We start from the raw sequence: 17956 nt of genomic DNA on the forward strand, positions 1-17956 counted from the left end.
AAAATTAGCCAGCGCTTCTGCCTCACATAGATTTTCAATGCCGACTGAATAAAAATGTTATTGTGAAGGTTATATTCAGTTCAGCTAAGCTTCCTGGAAGGTTCTATTCATTTTCTAAATCAGTGTTTCTGGAATATGTTTCCCCCCGTCTACATTCTAACCCTCAGCAAGGCCTTCCCATCTTTGACTTCACTTGTGCAATGTCCTTCTAACTAGTCACCTTACTTCCATTCAAATACTTTTCTGTTTCTTTCTTTTTCTTTTTTTTTTTCTTTTTTGATTTTTTGTTTTTGCAGTAGGGTGTGGACACTCTGCAGAGAGAGACACAGAAAGAGAAGGAAGGTGAGAAATCACCTCCACGGGGATGGCCACAGCACAACCCCTTCTCCTACAGTCTTCTTTCAGGATTTCGGGTCTGCCTGCACATGTGCCTGCTATACTTTTCAAGTCACTGTGTCTGGGACTGGAACCACGCAGTTGGCCATGTGAAAGCCAGTGCCTTAATCTACGTCCACTGGTCCTCAAACACTTTTCTAATCTGTCTCCCAAACTGCTACCAGATGATCTTTACAAAAGCAAATATTCAAAGACCAGCTCTGTGGCCTGGTGGCTATATCCCACATGGTTGACCACATGGTTTGAATCTCAGGCCCAGCAGTTTGAAGAACCCACCAGGCACATGTGTATATGTGTCTCTCAATTCCAATGGGGTGGAGAAATAGAGGAGAAGGGATTGTGTGGCATGGCCATGTCCCATTGAAGGGTGCTTTCTCCCTCCCTCTCTGTCTTTCTCTATGGTGAGAGTATGCACCCTCTGGCAAATTAAAAAAAAAAAATTGATCAAGTGTCTTTCTGCAACAAACAATTTTATTTGCTCCAAACTGGCAGTGAAATAAAATCCAAATGCTTGAGTGAGACATTTAAAGGCCTTCATCGGAACCCTCCCTTTTATGTTGTCTCTTCTCCAGCCAAACCCAAATTCTTGCATCCTTTCTAACAGTCCAGAGAATACTGTCATTTGTCTTACTGCCTGGGATTAAGCAATAAATGACATGGGGACTACAGATAGGCAAGAGGCATCTCTATTAAAGGATAGGCCAACCAGGACTTGGTCTAAAGGGCACAATCTGGCAGTCGTTGCTCTACCACCTCCCGACTGGCAGAAGTCGGCAATAGCACCACTCGACCTGCAGTTCCAATGTACACTCCCGTGGCTCCTCTTGGGTGAATGACCAGAGCATCATCGTAAAACACTGCTATGTCTCAAGACCTAAGTGGGGATTGTTCCTCCAAAGGGCAGTGAAATACTCCTCTGGTGCCAGGCATCTTGCGTACATTCTGGGGCGTGGTGTAGTCACTGTTTGATAGTTAGTGGGAAATACTTAGCAATGCGCCAAGTTTCCCTGTGCCCCATCACATACACATGTTTTTCAAACGTCTGTCTCCCCTTGGAAGCCAGTCCTTGAGAAACAGTCTGCTGACCGTGTATGTTTGCTGGGTCGTGTTTCTGAGGTTTTTTGTTTTGTTTTTCCCTAGAGAATTCCTCTCTGATGTCCATTGATTCTTTTCTTCTTTTTAAAAAAGAATTATTTTATTTAACTGTACTTATTTATCTATTTATTTATTTAAATTTAACCAGAGAGGGACAGAGTAAGAAAGAGAGAGAGAGGGAAAGTGAGAAAGCAAGCTGCCAGGTCCAGGACTCAAACCACAGTTGGTTATGTGCGAGTCCAGCACCCTTAACCACCATGCCAGCTGCTGGCTCTATCCATTGATTCTTTTTATTCATTCCTGTTATCCAGTCAGAGGCAAAGTCCATATGTGGGCTAGTCAGTGGTGTGGTAGTTAAGGCAGCTGGATACCATGTGGTCGACTATGTGGTTGGAGTCCTGGACTTAGCGGCTTGAAATATAAGCTGTGTTTCTGTGGGTGTATACCCAAAATCCTGGAGGAAAATGAAGGAGAAGGGGTTACAGCATGGTCATTGGCCCTGTGGGGTGCTTTCTCATTGTCCCTCTATCTCTTTGTTTCTCTCTAGTGAGCACACATAACACATAGCAAATTCAAAAATAAAAGAAAATCCTTGTTCCTTTCAAGGGCTTATATGGTTTACTTTTTACTTTCATGTTTGTATGAGCTAGAGTAGAAGGGAGAAAGATAGGTGTTTTTCTTTCTTTATTCATGACCATGTGTGTGCACGTGAAAGTGAGAGGCAGAGATGAGTACTCTAAATGGAATCTGAACACAGCACAATCCCTTTCCTTCAGTCCCGCAGGCAGTCAAATCTTGGACACTCACATGAGTGCCTGATGTGTTTCAGGTTCACCGGGCCAGGGACTTGAACCATGGTCCCCATGTAGGAAACCGCCTGCCCTAGTGCACACTAGCACTGTACCACAAAACTGGCCCATGAGATAGGTACTTTTGACACAGTCTCATTGTGATCTTCCTGTCCCAGCCCCCCAGATGGCTACGATCATAGACATATGCCACTGTCCCATTTGTTTGGGTTGAACTGGGAATTGAACCCAGGCCTCTCATGTGGTCTCAGCCTGTTGAGTAGCAGCATCAACCAATACAAGCTACCGTAGGTGGTTTGCTATGGCTTTACCAGGAAACACATTCAACAATTGAGTTCTTTTTTTTTTTTTTCCTTTTAAAGAATTATTTATTTAATTTTATTTAATATTATTATTTAATTTCCAATAGGGCACATGTGCTCACCAGAAAGAGGAAGATAGTGAGAAAGCAAGCTTTTGAGGTCTGGGGCTCAAACAGTCGTCCACCACGTGGTAAGGAGTCCAGCTTCTCACCACCCCCTGCTGACCTTGCAATTGAGTTCTATTAACCAGGGTGTACAGGTAACTCTGCACAGGTAATCCACAGAAGACAACAGTCAGCAAGGTCAAATCCCTCTCTGTTTAAAGTGGGTCAGGGTCCAAGCTTCCTTAAGATTCTGTTAGGTACACATTTTGCAATGGTCCATGAAATCCCATCTAGTTCAACATTGTGAAACTAAATGTTGAACTTCTCTGCGTTTACCACATGTTCTGTCAGCTGGAATTTTTGTGTTTTGTCAAGGTAAATTTTTCCCTCTATGACCAAACCATGTATGAAGTCACATTTAAAAGTTTAAATGATACATAATAAATAAAATTAAAAATAAATCTTTATAAAAAAAAGGCGGGGGGGCAGTAGGTGGCATAGTGGTTGAGGCTCTGGACTCCCACATGACTGACCATGGTTCAGTTCCCAAACCAGGCGGCTTGCTTCTCACTCTCCCTTTCTCTCTTTCTATCTTTCTCTGGTCAAAATTGAATAATAATGATAATAAATAAAATTAAAAATAAATCTTAACAAAGAAGTTTAATGATACATATTTCAGAGACTAGCAGTTGGTATGGTGTTAAGGTGCTGGACACAGTCTGACTCCCAGACCTGATATCTTGCTTTCTCACTCTCTCTCTCTCTCCATCTCTCTCTGGTAAAATTTTTTTTAAAAAAAAAAAAAAAGAAAGAAAAGTTAAATAATTTTTTTTTAAAGTTTAATGATACACATTTCTACCAGATCATCTGGATTTTATAGACTATTTATCATCGTACTTTCAGCCAGAAGTCTTGCAGTGAAATTTATGTATGGAGAAAGGAGTTCCAGCTTTTCCATCTATTAAATTTGAATAAATCAAAACCCAATTTGTTTACTTTAGTAAATACTTCCAGGCTCCAGGACCACACAATTTGCCATCTGAGTATCTGGGTAAATACAACCCAGGAATGTGAGACACTGGGGATTTATGGCAGCTGAATCTCTGCAGTAAATCCCTTTGCCTCCTGTGGAAACCAAATCACAGACTTCATGAACCGTTCTCTGGGATCAGTAGTTGGCATAATGGCTATGTCGCTGGACTCTCATATAGTCGACTGTGGTTTGAGTCCCAGACCCAGTGGCTTAAACTCATGCTGGGTGCGTGTGTGCATATCCAAGATCCTGAGAGGAGAATGGAAGAGAAGGGATTGCAGCGTGGCCATCCCCCCGGGGGGTGATTTCTCACTTTCTGTCTCTCTGTCTCTCTCTGTCTTTCTGGCAAGTTGATGTGCCATATAGCAAAAACCTCTCAAAAACAAAACAAAACAAAGCAAAAAACCATGAACAGTTCTCTGAATTTCATTCCATACCAAGCGGTTTTTACACATTTCTAACAGATGTGGGTGGATCTACATATCTCTCTGTTCACAGAGCAGCTTGGCAGTTGTTTAAGTGACTCCTCGAAAATTTTACAGTCATGGAAATCTTTGTTAGTCTTTATTGCAGTCAGAATGATTTCTTTCCCTTTCAGCAGCACATGTGGCTTAAGGCAAATACAGTAGCTAGTTCCCATTCTCAGACAAACCTAAAAGCTTCATCCTAGCATTGTTGTCACTCTTTTCCAAAGTGAGAAAAATGTATCGATGGAAATGGAAAGTCACTGGCAGGCAGGTCCACTTGTCCCTGCCTTAATGAGGGACAATATTTTCATTAAAATGACCTAATCCACCTATATCCATCTTTATCTATGGTTACCACCCAACACTGCTGCTTCTACAGCATAGACATCTCACTGCTTCACCTCTGAGCATTCATTCACATCCTCCCATCACCTCTCAAAAAAATATATACAGTTGTCCCTCAGTACCTATGGGGGATTTGTTCTAGGACCCCTGATAGATACCAAAATTTATGAATACAGAAGTCCTTTATAGAACATGGCATAGTAGTTGCATAACCTATGCATAGACTTCAATCATCTTGGGCCAGCAGGTAGCATTGTGGTTGGTTACAGTGCTGGACTCTCATATGGCCTGTCTGCTTTTCAAGTCCCTGACACTGTGGTTCAAAAATCATGCTGGGTACGTGTGCATGCATGCCCAAAATCCCAGGAGGAGAATGGAGGAGAAGGGATTATGGCATGTCCATTCCCCCTGGGGGCTGATTTTTCACTTTCCCCCTCACTGTCTCTCTCTGTTTCTCTCCAACAAGCACATGCACCCTATGACAAAAACTCTAAAAAAAAAGTCATCTCTAGATTATTTCTAATACTTAACACAATGTAAATGCTATGTAATTGTTACATGTATTTATATACTTTTGAATTTTTTATTGCATTTTTATTTCTTTTTTTTCCTTTTTTTTTTCAGTTTATTTCAATCCACAGTTGGTTGAATTGGTAGATGTGGAACCTGCCAATTCAGAAGGTCAACTTTATGTATCTGTACATATATGTGTATATGCATAATGTACGCATATCTATGTATGTGTGTGTGTAACTTCACATGGTTAATCATGCCCTTTCTCTCCTATCCCACTACAAATAGGCAGATTAGTACAACATAGAATGATTGATTATACCAAAATTTCTTTCTTAGAGAGGTTTTTGCTATAGGGTGCATGTACTCGCCAGAAAGACAGAGAGAGACAGAGAGACAGAAAGCGAGAAATCACCCCCCAGGGGGGATGGTCACGCCGCAATCCCTTCTTCTCCATTCTCCTCTCGAGATCTTGGACACACACGCACATGTGCCCAGGGTGAGTTTAAGCCACTGGGTCCGGGACTCGAACCATGGTCGACTACATGGGAGTCCAGCAACATAGCCATTATGCTAACTGCTTGTCCCATGATTATACCAATTTTTAATAGTTTTTTTAAAAGACCTACTTCATATTATTTTTTTTCTTTTATTTTGACCACAGAGAGAGATAAAGAGAGAAAGGGAAAGTGAAAAAGCAAGTCACCAGGTCTGAGATTTGAATTGCAGTCTGCCGAGTGGGAGTACAGTGTCACAACCACCACACCACCTGCTGGCCCAATTTTTTTTTTGGAGAGGTTTTTTTGCTATAGGGCACATGCACTCGTCAGCCAGACAGAGAGAGACAGAGAGACAGAAAGTGAGAAATCACCCCCCAAGGGGGATGGCCACGCCACAATCCCTTCTCCCCCATTCTCCTCTTGGGATCTTGGGCACGCATGCACACGCGCCTGGCGTGAATTCTAAGCCACTGGGTCCAAGATGCAAGCCGCGGTTGACTACGTGGGAGTCCAGCAACATTGCCATTAATTACACTAACTGCTGGTCCCCTGCTGGCCCAATTTTTAATAGTAGGCCCTTACATTTAAGTTAGTAGAAAGCACAAGGTAGGAAACTGTCTTTGTAAACCACATTTTTACTTTGAGATTGCAGATATTCTGAGAGTGCATTCTCACACTCATCACTGGCACTTTGTCATAAGTGCACAGTTTTAATTTTTCAACAATTTTATTTCTATACACAAGACACAGTGTTAGTAATTATCACAAATTCAGCCGCCAACAGCAACCTGCAGTCTCAGAAATTGTTATTACGGCAAATGAGAGAATATATACTTTGCCTAAAGAGGCATTCAGTCACAGCCATAGGAAAGCAGGCCCCAAAATAATGTAAGTTGCTGAGAAAATCTAAAAATTGGAATATTTTTGAGAAATCATTCAATGTTTAAATATTAGCATCTACAGTAAACATTTGAAAACACTTTTTCAGCCAAATTAAGTATACATACCAATAATATGCAGCCTCTGTAAAGCACACTTGTGTGGTAGTGGGATGATCCAGTTCGGGCCAACTGAGCTCTCCAAAATGAGGACCCACTGGAAGAGCAGACTCGAAGGAAATTAATAAAGGAGTTCAGACAGAGCATGGTATGTGTAATTTCTTAACCTTGGCATCTTCGACATTTGGGGCCAGATAATTCTTTGTTGGGAGGGCTGTCCGTGATGAAGTGTATACGATTATCCTTGAACTCTACCCACCAGACACCAGTATATACCCTCCCATCCCATCCAGTGGTGATTCCCCCAGGGTCTCCAGACATTGCCAAATATCCCCTAGGAGGCAAAATTCCTGTGAGTTTAAGGACCAGTGGTGGGGGAGCAGTGTGAAGAAGAAGAGGCGAGAGCGACCCCCGGACCAACCAAAGCCTGTGTGCCGCTGCATCCCCCGGTCCAGCTCCTACATGCCGCTGTCAGCGCCACTATGCCCAAGAGAAAGGCTGAAGGGGATGCTAAAGGAGATAAAGCCAAGGTGAAGGACGAACCACAGAGAAGATCTGCAAGGTTGTCTGCGAAACCTGCTCCTCCAAAGCCAGAGCTCAAGCTTAAAAAGGCCCCTGCAAAGAAGGGAGAGAAGGTACCCAAAGGAAAAAAGGGAAAAGCTGATGCTGGCAAGGATGGGAATAAAACTGCAGAAAATGGAGATGCCAAAACAAACCAGGCACAGAAAGCTGAAGGTGCTAAAGATGCCAAGTGAAGTGTGTGCATTTTTGATAACTGTGGACTTCTGGTGACTGTGCAGTTTGAAATACTATTTTTTATCAAGTTTTATAAAAATGTAGAATTTTGCTTTACTTTTTTTTTTTTTTAAGCTATATTGTTAGCACACAGAACACTTCATTGTTGTTTTTTGGGGGAAGGGGCATTTGTCACTAATAGAATGTCTCTGAAGTTGGATTGATTTGGACAACATTTTTCCCTTCTAATTTTCAAGACTTCCTCTTGGCTCCCGAGAGGAGAGATTCCCTGACACACACAGCCACCTTGGCATAGATGCCTTGTAGTGTGGGAAACTTAACATTTGCTTTTATATCCTCTCCCTCTCTGCCTTCGGCATAGACTTAACTCCCTTTAACCAGAGACCTGTGGGGACCTGACCACAGGAAATTGGTTATACCAGTGTATCAGGCAATCTGGGCTTTCCAATGACATTGAAATGGCGTCCTTCAAAAGAGCAGCACTTCCTTTTCTATATTGTTGGATTTTTGGGTTGATAATTCTGCCATTTTCATTTCCTGAAAGTCAGGGTCCGCTCGTGAAAAGTTGTTAAACAACATGCTAAATGTGAAATGTCAACCCTCAGTCTAAACTTTCCCTGTTCAGAGCATCAAGTGAAAACTTCATTGGGTTTTATAGTGGCTTTCTGATTTTGGTAGTCCATTGAAGAAGGGAGTTTGAAAGTTGTTGTATACTGTTAATGATTGTCTGCCCATATCCTGCCTGAATGGTTTATGAAAAATATCTTTAATAAAGCTGGATATAGTTCGAAAAAAAAAAAAAAAAAAAGAACCAGTGGTGGGGCCAGCAGGTGGCATGGTGGTTAGGGAGATGGACTCCCATGTGACTGATAGCAGTTCAAATCCCAAATCTAGTGCCTTGCTTTCTCACCTCTTTCTCTGCCTCTCTTTGGTCAAATTAAATAATAACGCTAATAGTAAAATCAAATTTTAAAATGTTAAAAGACCATTTACTGCTCTCAGTAGAAATCAAGCATTAATTCTCACTGCTTGCTCACACAGAGAACTGCTTAAAACCAGAGCTGCTTACAGCTTGCTTGAGGTAATGACAGCTAAACACAAGACCAAAGGACCTTGAGCAATAATTTACTTTTGCATTTGTGAGATAAGGGGACCCACATCAATCATAGCCTGTCGGAATGCAACCAGACCCTCTGCCAAAGCTCCTGGCCCCATGATGGGACACTAAGTCAACATCCTGATTCCCACTGGGGCAATAAACTGATCAGACAGTTGATCCAGGTGTGGACGTTCATACTTTCAAAGACCACACTGGGTATGTGTGACTAGATCATTAAAATCCTCACCTGAGAGAGATGTGCAAGTGCACGAAAAAGCCCACCAGTTTAAGAAACCAGGTACTATGACAGACCTTCCCCTGCTAAAAATTCATCACCAACCTCAGAATAAAAGTAACACTTAACCCCATGTCCAGCACAGTTGTCCTCTGACAGCTGCCCACCTGCACACCTTTCTGGCATGAGTATGTATCAATATTTCTTTGCTATTAAAAGTCTTTACTTTTCTTTTTTCCTATTTTATAAGTGTTTGTGGTTTTTCACTTTGTATCTAAGGGCAGGTGTCAAATCACAGAGACCTGGACCTAAAGATCCGAGGATCTTACACAACGCAGCTCAGTTCCTGTTCGGTAACCCATTTGGGACCCACTCTTTGATTGAGAGCTCTGTTCTTCCTTCTCTCTCCTAATAAATCCTGTTTGCTTGACTGCATCCGTCCATCCGTGGCTCTAATTCTTCTTGAGCAGCGGATAAGAACCTGTGTCCTTCTGTGGGTGCTAAGCCTGATCACCCCTGCACTCTCATGTCCATATATCACCAAGGAATGCCAGTGTTTGCCAGCAAACCATGAGAAGGTAGGCCTGGAACAGACTTTTCCTCACAGCCCTTGGAAAAAAACAGCTTCGATTTCAGACATCTAGCTTCCAGACTGTGAAACAATACATTTCTAGTATTTTCAACCACCCAGTTTATGGTTATGGTGGCCCTAGGAAAAAACACAGTCAGTTTCTAGATATTTGGGTAGGCCAAGTAAGGTTTGAAAACTGAATCAGTGGTAATAGCAGATGGCATAATGGTTATGTTGCAGGACTCCCATGTAGTCGACCTCAGTTTGAGGCCCAGACCAGGCCGCTTAAAATTCACACTGGGCGCATGTGTGTGTGTGCCCAAGATCCCGAGAAGAGAATGGAGGAGAAGGGATTGTGGCATGGCCATTCCCCCGGGCGGGGGCGGGGGGTGTGTGATTTCTTGCTTTATGTTTCTCTCTCTTTTTTTTTTTTTTGGAGAGGTTTTTCGCTATAGGGCACGTGCGCTCGCCAGACAGACAGAGACAGAGAGATAGAGACAGAAAGCGAGAAATCACCCCCCGGGGGGATGGTCACACTGCAATCCCTTCTCCTCCTTTCTCCTCTTGGGATCTTGGGCATGCACACACACGTGCCCGGAGTGAGTTTTAAGCTACTGGGCCCGGGACATGAACCGTGGTCGACTACGTGGGAGTCCAGTGACATAGCCATTACGCTAACTGCTGGTTCCCTCTGTTTCTCTTTTCCTCTCTTTCTTTCTGGCAAGTGCATGTGCCCTATAGCAAAACAAAAACAAAACAAAGTCAAAAAAACTCTGTCAAAAAAAGAAAAAAGAAAAAGAAAAGAAAACTGAATGAGGTCTGAAGGTGCCCGGAAACTGTGAAGCAACATCCAAAGGATAATGATGAAACCAGAATATGCCCTCCTGGGTTAGCAGTGTCTACTCAAGGATTTGCTCAAGGACTGATGGGGACAGTTGCTAAATTCCGCCCTATTGCTCTCTCTGTCTGTGCCATCCCTACTCCTCACCATCAAGACTGCATGAAAACATCTGCTTTAGGTCAGAGGGGAATTCTCAGCTTCTATTTCCCCATGAAGGAAGCTTTTATGCCAAGCTTGAACTGGTGCTTGTATCTAATATGTTTGTCTGCTTTCTGTTTTTTGGCTTTTTGGGGGGTTTTTTTGTGGGTTTTTTTTTTTTTTTTTTTTTTTTTTGGGTTTTTTTTTTAGGGTACAATCACTCACACTGGCACGTGCCCTCGCCAGACAGACAGAGACAGAAAGCGAGAAATCACCCCCCCGGGGCAATGGCCACACTGGAATCCCTTCTCCTCTATTCTCTTGTCAGGATCTTGGGCATGCATGCACACGCTCCCGGCATGAGTTTTAAGCCTCTGGGTCAGGACTTGAACCAGAGTTGGCCATGTGAGAGTCCAGCAACATAACCATTATGCCATTGCTGGTCCCTGTTCATCTGCTTTCTAAAAGATTAGAAACCTCTCTAATACTGGACTGTCTGTTCAGACAGACCACTCATCCTCAAGACATACCCCCACTACCGAGAGACTTGGAAAGAGGGGGTTGGTGTCCTTCAGCAAACTGCAGTGTCAGTGATGACAGTGAAAGGCGGATGCCTCAATTTTGCTGAGGTTAACAGTTGTGAATTTTTTTTTGAAAATTATTTAATTTTAGTTATTCATTATTTTAATTTGACAACAGAGAGAGAGAGAGAAAGGGGAAAAATCAGAAAGCAAGCCACCAGGTCTGGGACTCAAACCATGGGAAGCCATGTAGAAGTGTCCAGCACCTTAACCACCATGCCACCTGCTGGCTCCGGCAGTTGTGAATTATTAAAGGTGTTCTAGGGCCTTTTCTTGGGGGAATGAATTTCCTTCTAGTCACTGCTTAGGATTTTGCAAGGTGACTCAGACCATTACCTAGGCCACGTGGCTGCAGGATTGCTAATAGCCTAGAACAGGTCGTAGGCACCTGAAAGCCAAGGGTGTCCAGTACGGAGGCAGAAAATCAAGCCACACAGGCGATCTGAGACCAGGCTGGGCGGATTCACCCTGTAGAGGGTCAGCCCCCAGGAGTGGGGAGGAAAGGCAAGATCCCAGGCCTGAAAGAACAGGGCAGGAGGAAAAAAGCCATTCTCTCTCGCTCTCTTTTTTTTTTAAGAGATTTTTGCTACATGGTTTGTGTGCTTGCTGGAGAGACAGAGACAGTGAGAAATCACTCCCGGGGGGATGGTCATAGCACAGTCTTTTCTCCATTCTCTTGGGATTTGGGGCACTCATACACATGAACCCAGCATGAATTTTAAGCCGCCAGACCTGGGCCTGAAACTGGGGTCAACTTTATGGGGATCCAGTGACATAACTATTATGACATCCCCTGGTGCATTGTGTTTGTTTTTTTTTTTTCTCTTTTTTCAGAGAGATTTTTTCCTATAGAGAACATACTCTTGCCGGAAAGACAGAGATGGAAAGCAAGAAATCATCCCCTGGGGAAACCCCACACCATAATCCCTTCTCCTCCCTTCTCCGCTCAGGATTTTGGCCTCTCAGGATTTTGGCCATACATGCACACGTGTCCAACATGAATTTTAAGCTGCCAGGTCTGGGATTCGAACCACAGCTGACTACATGGGACGTAACCATTATGCCATCTGCTCAAAAGCTATTCTTGCTCAAAGACCTAGGACACACAAAGGGAAGGAGCTGGCAGCAAGAAACAAGCCAAGGTCCCAGGGCTGGAACTGTAGTGAAGGTTAGAGAGATTCTGGCAACAGCACTGACTTAGAGACAAACTCACAAACTCTCGCCAGAGACTTTAAAATTGGTTTGGGTTCTTGGGGCCAGCAGGTGGCATGGTGGTTAAAGGTGCTGGACTCCCACATGGCCAACTGCTGTTTGAGTCCTGAACCCGGTGGCTTGCTTTCTCACTTTCTCTCTCTTTCTCTCTCTTGTGCTGTACCTCTCTGATCAAATTAAAATAGATAAATAAATAAAGTTAAATAAAATGTTCTTTAAAGCTGTCTTTGGTTCTTGAACAGGTTTTATAATAAAGTCAATTACTTCTTAAGGATATGTTAAGCACCAATGCTTTATTAAGGCTTGGGCTAGGCGTGGACTGACTCAGTGGTCTGTGGTTAAGAAAGTTGGATCCCACGTGGCCACTCACACTGAGAGCCAGAACAGGCTGCTTGAGGAACACGCTGGGCATACATTCCCCAAATCCGGACAGGGTGGAGAAATGGAGAAGGGATTGCATCGTGACCACACCCCACTGGGGGGGGGTGCTTTCTCCTTCTCACTCTCCCTCTCTCTTTCATGCTTACTCTCTTTCTCACTCTGTTTCTCTCCGGCAAGTGCATGCTCCCTCTAGCAAATTTTTTTAAAAAAGAATTGTACTAGGCTCTATGGGGTACAGAGATGGTAGTCATTATTCTCATAGAGCTCCCAATCTGACAGAAGGAAATGAAAAATAAGTCAATGGCGGTTGGTCCAGTATGGCGGCACCCAATGGCAAGGTGAACTGTGAAGAGCTCACTGAGTTCCAGTTAATAGCAGCTCATAAAAAATTGTATAGCCCAGACCTCAGAGGTACTAAAAAGCCTCTGGAAAGAGAGAGAAAAGAATCTGGATAATATAGCATTATGAAAGCAACTTAAAAAAAGGCAAAGTTGAAATGTACACAATCACAACTAAATGTTGAAGTGGTAAATGACAGAGCTAGAAGGTGTTTAATGAATGCTGCCAAATTCACTTTAAGCCTCCAAAGAATGAATAAAGAAAGAAAGCTACTTTTCTTCTTTTTTCTTTTTTTCTTTTTTTTTTGAGAGGTTTTTACCATAGGGCGCATGCACTCGCCAGACAGACAGAGAAAGACAGAGAGACAGAAAACGAGAAATCACCCCCCAGGGGGGATGGCCATTCTGCAGTCCCTTCTCCTCCATTCTCCTTTTGGGATCTTGGGCATGCACGCACACGCATGAGTTTAAGCCACCAGGTTCGGGATGTGAACTGCGGCCAACTACATGGGAGTCCAGCGACATAGCCATTATGCTAACTGCTGGTCCCCCTACTACTTTATTTTTAAAGGACCCAGTAATCTCATAAGAGCTAAGCATTACAACAATGCAGGCTTCCTAGATTTTTTTTCCCCTGAGAGGTTTTTGCTATGGGGTGTATGTGCACGCCAGAAAGACAGAGAGGGACAGAGAGATGGAAAGGGAGAAATTACCCCCCAGAGGGGATGGCCATGCCACAATCCCTTCTCCTCCTTTCTTCTCTTGGGATCTTGGGCACGCACGCAGATGCGCCCGGAGTGAATTTAAGCCACTGGGTCCGGGACTTGAACCGTGGCCAACTACATGGGAGTTCAGCAACATAACCATTATGCTAACTGCTGGTCCCTTGATTTCTGAGCCAACAGTCCAAGACCTTTTGTTGATTTCAGCCCCACTTAGCCACGATCTCAAATACAAATAATCCTGATAATTATGGAGAAATCAATTGCTATTTTATACTGATTTTGCTTTTTTTTTGTAACTATTAAATAATTTTCTGACTCAGTGTAAAAAAAAGTCAATGACAATATAGTGTGTTAAATGCAAGAAGTATGATGGAAGAGGAGACTGTTGAGGTGGTTCACCAGATCTGAGCTTAGACCCTGACTCTGTAACTGTGGCCTGTGTGATCGTGAGTGCGTCACTAAGCTTCCCTGGACTTCAGGATCCTTCCTTGTAAATGAGAATAATAACATTACCTAGGTACTGCATAGGAGTTTTATGAGGATCAAATTAGGTCATATGTATCAGGCAGCTAGTATATTCCCAACAGCATTGATTATTATTTCTAACAATTATAATTATCTGTGGCATGGCCATCCTGCCGGACTGGGGTGGGGGGTGATTTCTCACTCTCTGTCTGTCTCTGTCTCTCCAGCAAGTGCACGTACCCTATAGCAAAAACAAATAAACAAACAAAAAAACAACTTTGGATTGGGACCAGCAGATGGCATAATGGTTACTTTGCTGGACTCACATATATTCAACCATGGTTTGAGTCCTGGACCTGGTGGCTTAAAACTCACACTGGGGGGACCAGCAGTTAGCGTAATGGCTATGTTACTAGACTCCCACGTAATTGACCACGGTTTGAGTCCCGGACCCGGTGGCTTAAACTCACACTGGGCACGTGTGCATGCGTGCCCAAGATCCCGAGAGGAGAATGGAGGAGAAGGGATTGCGGCGTGACCATCCCCTCTGGGGGGTGATTTCTTGTTTTCTGTCTCTCTCTGTCTGTCTGGTGAGCACACGCACCCTATAGCAAAAACCTCTCCAAAACTCTTTGCCAAACACCTCCCAAAAAAAAAAAAAAAAAAAACCTCACACTGGGTGTGTGTGCATGTGCCCAAGATCCCAAGAGAATGGAGGAGAAGGTATTGCAGCGAAGCCATCCCCCCCTGCAGGGAGGTGATTTCCCACTTTCTTTCTCTCTGTCTCTCCAGCAATGTGCGCATACCTACAGCAAAAATCTCCATAAAAAAAGAAAAATCTTTGATTGTAAAAGAGTTGGTTAAAGTCTCTAGTGCTTACCTGTGACATCTGGACAGATGGTCCTAAGAAGCAATTTTAATGTCTAGGGGCCAGCAGGTGCATGATGGTTAAGGGTGCTGGGCTCTCACATGGTCAACCACGGTTCGAGTCCTGGACCTGGCAGCTTGCTTTCTCACTTTCCCTCCCTCTCTCTCACTCTCTCATTCTCACTCTCTCTCTCTCTCTGGTCAAATTAAAATCAGAAAGAAAGAAAAGAAGAGAAAAAAAAAAGAAAAGAAAAGAACGAAAAGAAAAGAAAAAAGAGAAGAAAAGAAAAAAGAAAGAAAAGAAAGGAAGGAAGGAAGGAAGGAAGGAAGGAAGGAAAAAATACTTATTAAAAAAAGCAGTTGTAATGTCTAGAGCTTAAGTCAAGGCTACAGATAGATTTTGAAATCATCACTGTGTAAATATTAATTTGTTTTCTTTTGGATTTGCCATAATAAAAAATAGTATATAGAAGCAATCTAATAATATGTTCATTAAATGTTAAATTCTCTCCAGTCAGCCATATAAACATTAACAGAGAAATTATACCTATAAAGTTAATCATTTTTATTTTATTTATTTATTTATAGATTTTTGTTATAGGGGACATGTGTTTGCCAGAGTAGAGACAGACAGAGAAGGAAAGTGAAAAATTATTCCCCAGGAGGCATGGCCACACCATAGTCTCTTCTCCTCCATTCTCCTCTCAGGACTATGGGCATGCATGCACAAGCACTTGGTGTGATTTTCAAGCCACTGGGTCTGGGACTTGAACCATGGTCAGTTATATGGGAGTCCAAACACCTTAATCATTTTAATTTAGCAATTACAAATTTTTTTGCAAAAGTGACTCTCTGAGAATGACAGAGTGAAACTGAGGCCTATCAAGGGTTATACAGCTAGACTATGATCTAAGTCCTCCCCAAAATCACACTATGTCCCATTCATAAAACAGAATATTTTTGTCTTTATGTTCCTTATCATTCACTGAACTTTTCTTCTGCTTTAATTATTTTCCTTTTTTTTTTTTTTTTTTCCTAATTTGTTTTTACAGATTTCAGCCTTCTCTACTTAGCGAGATTATGGAAGATCTAGAGGAAACATTTGAAGAATTTGAGAACTATTCCTATGTCCTGGAAAATGACCTCCTGGAGCCTGATTTGGAGGAGAAAGTCCACCTGGGAGTCATCCACTGGATCTCCCTGGTGTTATATTGTTTAGCATTTGTCCTGGGAATTCCAGGAAATGCCATTGTCATTTGGTTCACAGGATTCAAGTGGAAGAAGACAGTCACCACTCTCTGGTTCCTCAATCTGGCCATTGCAGATTTCATTTTTGTTCTGTTCCTGCCCCTGTACATCTCCTACATGGTCATGAATTTCCACTGGCCCTTTGGCATCTGGTTGTGCAAGGCCAATTCCTTCATTGCCCAGTTGAATATGTTTGCCAGTGTATTTTTCCTTACAGTGATCAGCCTGGACCGCTATATCCACCTAATCCATCCTGTCCTGTCTCATCGGCACCGAACCCTGAAGAACTCCCTGATTGTTATCATATTCATATGGCTTTTGGCTTCTCTCATTGGTGGTCCTGCCCTATACTTCCGGGACACGGTGGAGTTCAACAACCACACTATTTGCTATAATAATTTCCATGAGCTTGATCCTGACCTCAACTTAATGAGGCACCATGTTCTGACCTGGGTGAAGTTTATTGTTGGGTATCTCTTCCCTTTGTTAACAATGAGTGTTTGCTACTTGTGTCTCATCTTCAAAGTGAAGAAGCGGAGCATCTTGATCTCCAGTAAGCACTTCTGGACAATCCTGGCTGTGGTCCTGGCCTTTCTGATTTGCTGGACTCCGTATCACCTGTTCAGCATTTGGGAGCTCACCATTCACCACAGCAGCTCTTTCCACCAGTTGCTGCAGGCTGGAATTCCCCTCTCCACTGCCTTGGCGTTCCTCAATAGCTGTTTGAACCCCATCCTTTATGTCCTAATTAGTAAAAGGTTCCAAGCCCGCTTCCAGGCCTCAGTGGCAGAGATACTCAAGCATACTCTGTGGGAAGTCAGCTGTTCTGGCACAGTGAGTGAACAGCTCAGGAACTCTGAAACCAAGAATCTGTGTCTCCTGGAAACAGCCCAGTGACTTACTACTTTTCCACAAATCAGTATAAGGCTTTTGTGTGGGTCCTCTCGCAGATGCTTTCAGATTGAATTGGGTTCCAAAATAATAGCGCTGACCATATTTTTGTTGTCATTTTTTGTTTGGTTTTGGTCAGTTTATTGGCATTGCATTTTGCATGGACATAAGACTTGGAAAGAATCCGTCCGCATAATTTTTTCCTGCCACTTAACTGATCTGCATCATTCTTACTGAATATACCACTGCAGACTAGTCACTGCTGCTAAAGTAATATCAGTTATTTAAAAATAACCAGCAGGTGGTGTGGAGGTTGGGGCACTGGATCCTACATGGTCGATTGTGCCGTTAGAGTCCCAGACCTGGCAGCTTGAAAATCACTCTGAGCACATATGTGTGCATGCTCAAAATCCCCAGAGTAAACAAGAGAAGGGATAGTGGCATAGCTATTCCCCCTAGCGCCTGATTGCTCACTTTCCCTCTCTCTCTCGTCTCTCTGCCAGGCACATATGCTGTATATCAATACTAAAAAACAAACAAACAAAAACTTTCAAAAGCCCTTAATTTTTACTAAATATAAAATTAATTTTTGGGGGCCAGCAGGTGGTTAAAGGCGCTGGATTCCCACATAGCCGACCATGGTTCAAGTCCCAGACCTGGAGGCTTGCTTTCTTACTTTCCCTTTCTCTCTCTCTGGTCAAATTGAATAATGATAATGATAATAATAAATGCAATTAAATAAATAATATTAAAAAATAATAAAATTAAATTTTGAAATGTTAAAATGTTTGCTTAAATTCACTTTAATTTTGCACAAGTAATCTATTAAACATTCTTAAAATGCAAACCTTGTACATCATTTATTTTTTGTAATCTGTGTATATACATTTAGGAATTAAAGTAATGGTGATATTAGTTTAAAACATCTGTTCTTTATCACTACTGATGCTTAATAAACTGTCCTAAAACCTAGCTGCTTCAAGCAATAATTTATTATTACTATACTACATCTCATGGTTCTTTTTTTTTTTTTTTTTCATTTGCCG

General features: G+C 42.7%; 1 protein-coding gene and 1 pseudogene across 1 annotated transcript in view; both read left to right on the forward strand.

The window, feature by feature from the left end:
• The window catches only part of CMKLR2 (chemerin chemokine-like receptor 2), a 65801-nt gene extending 48551 nt beyond the window's left edge, over positions 1 to 17250 (forward strand). Inside the window, exon 3 of the mRNA XM_006142453.3 lies at positions 15824 to 17250. Coding sequence (XP_006142515.1) covers positions 15852 to 16916 — 1065 coding nt within the window. The 5' untranslated portion in view covers positions 15824 to 15851 and the 3' untranslated portion in view covers positions 16917 to 17250. The remainder of the gene's footprint in view (positions 1 to 15823) is intronic.
• On the forward strand, positions 12694 to 12974 carry LOC102468659 (coiled-coil domain-containing protein 58 pseudogene; annotated as a pseudogene).
• Positions 17251 to 17956: the final 706 nt, after the last annotated feature.

Source organism: Tupaia chinensis, unplaced genomic scaffold (genome assembly GCF_000334495.1).
Source record: "Tupaia chinensis unplaced genomic scaffold, TupChi_1.0 Scaffold000076_1, whole genome shotgun sequence".
Classification (NCBI taxonomy): Eukaryota; Metazoa; Chordata; class Mammalia; order Scandentia; family Tupaiidae; genus Tupaia; species Tupaia belangeri.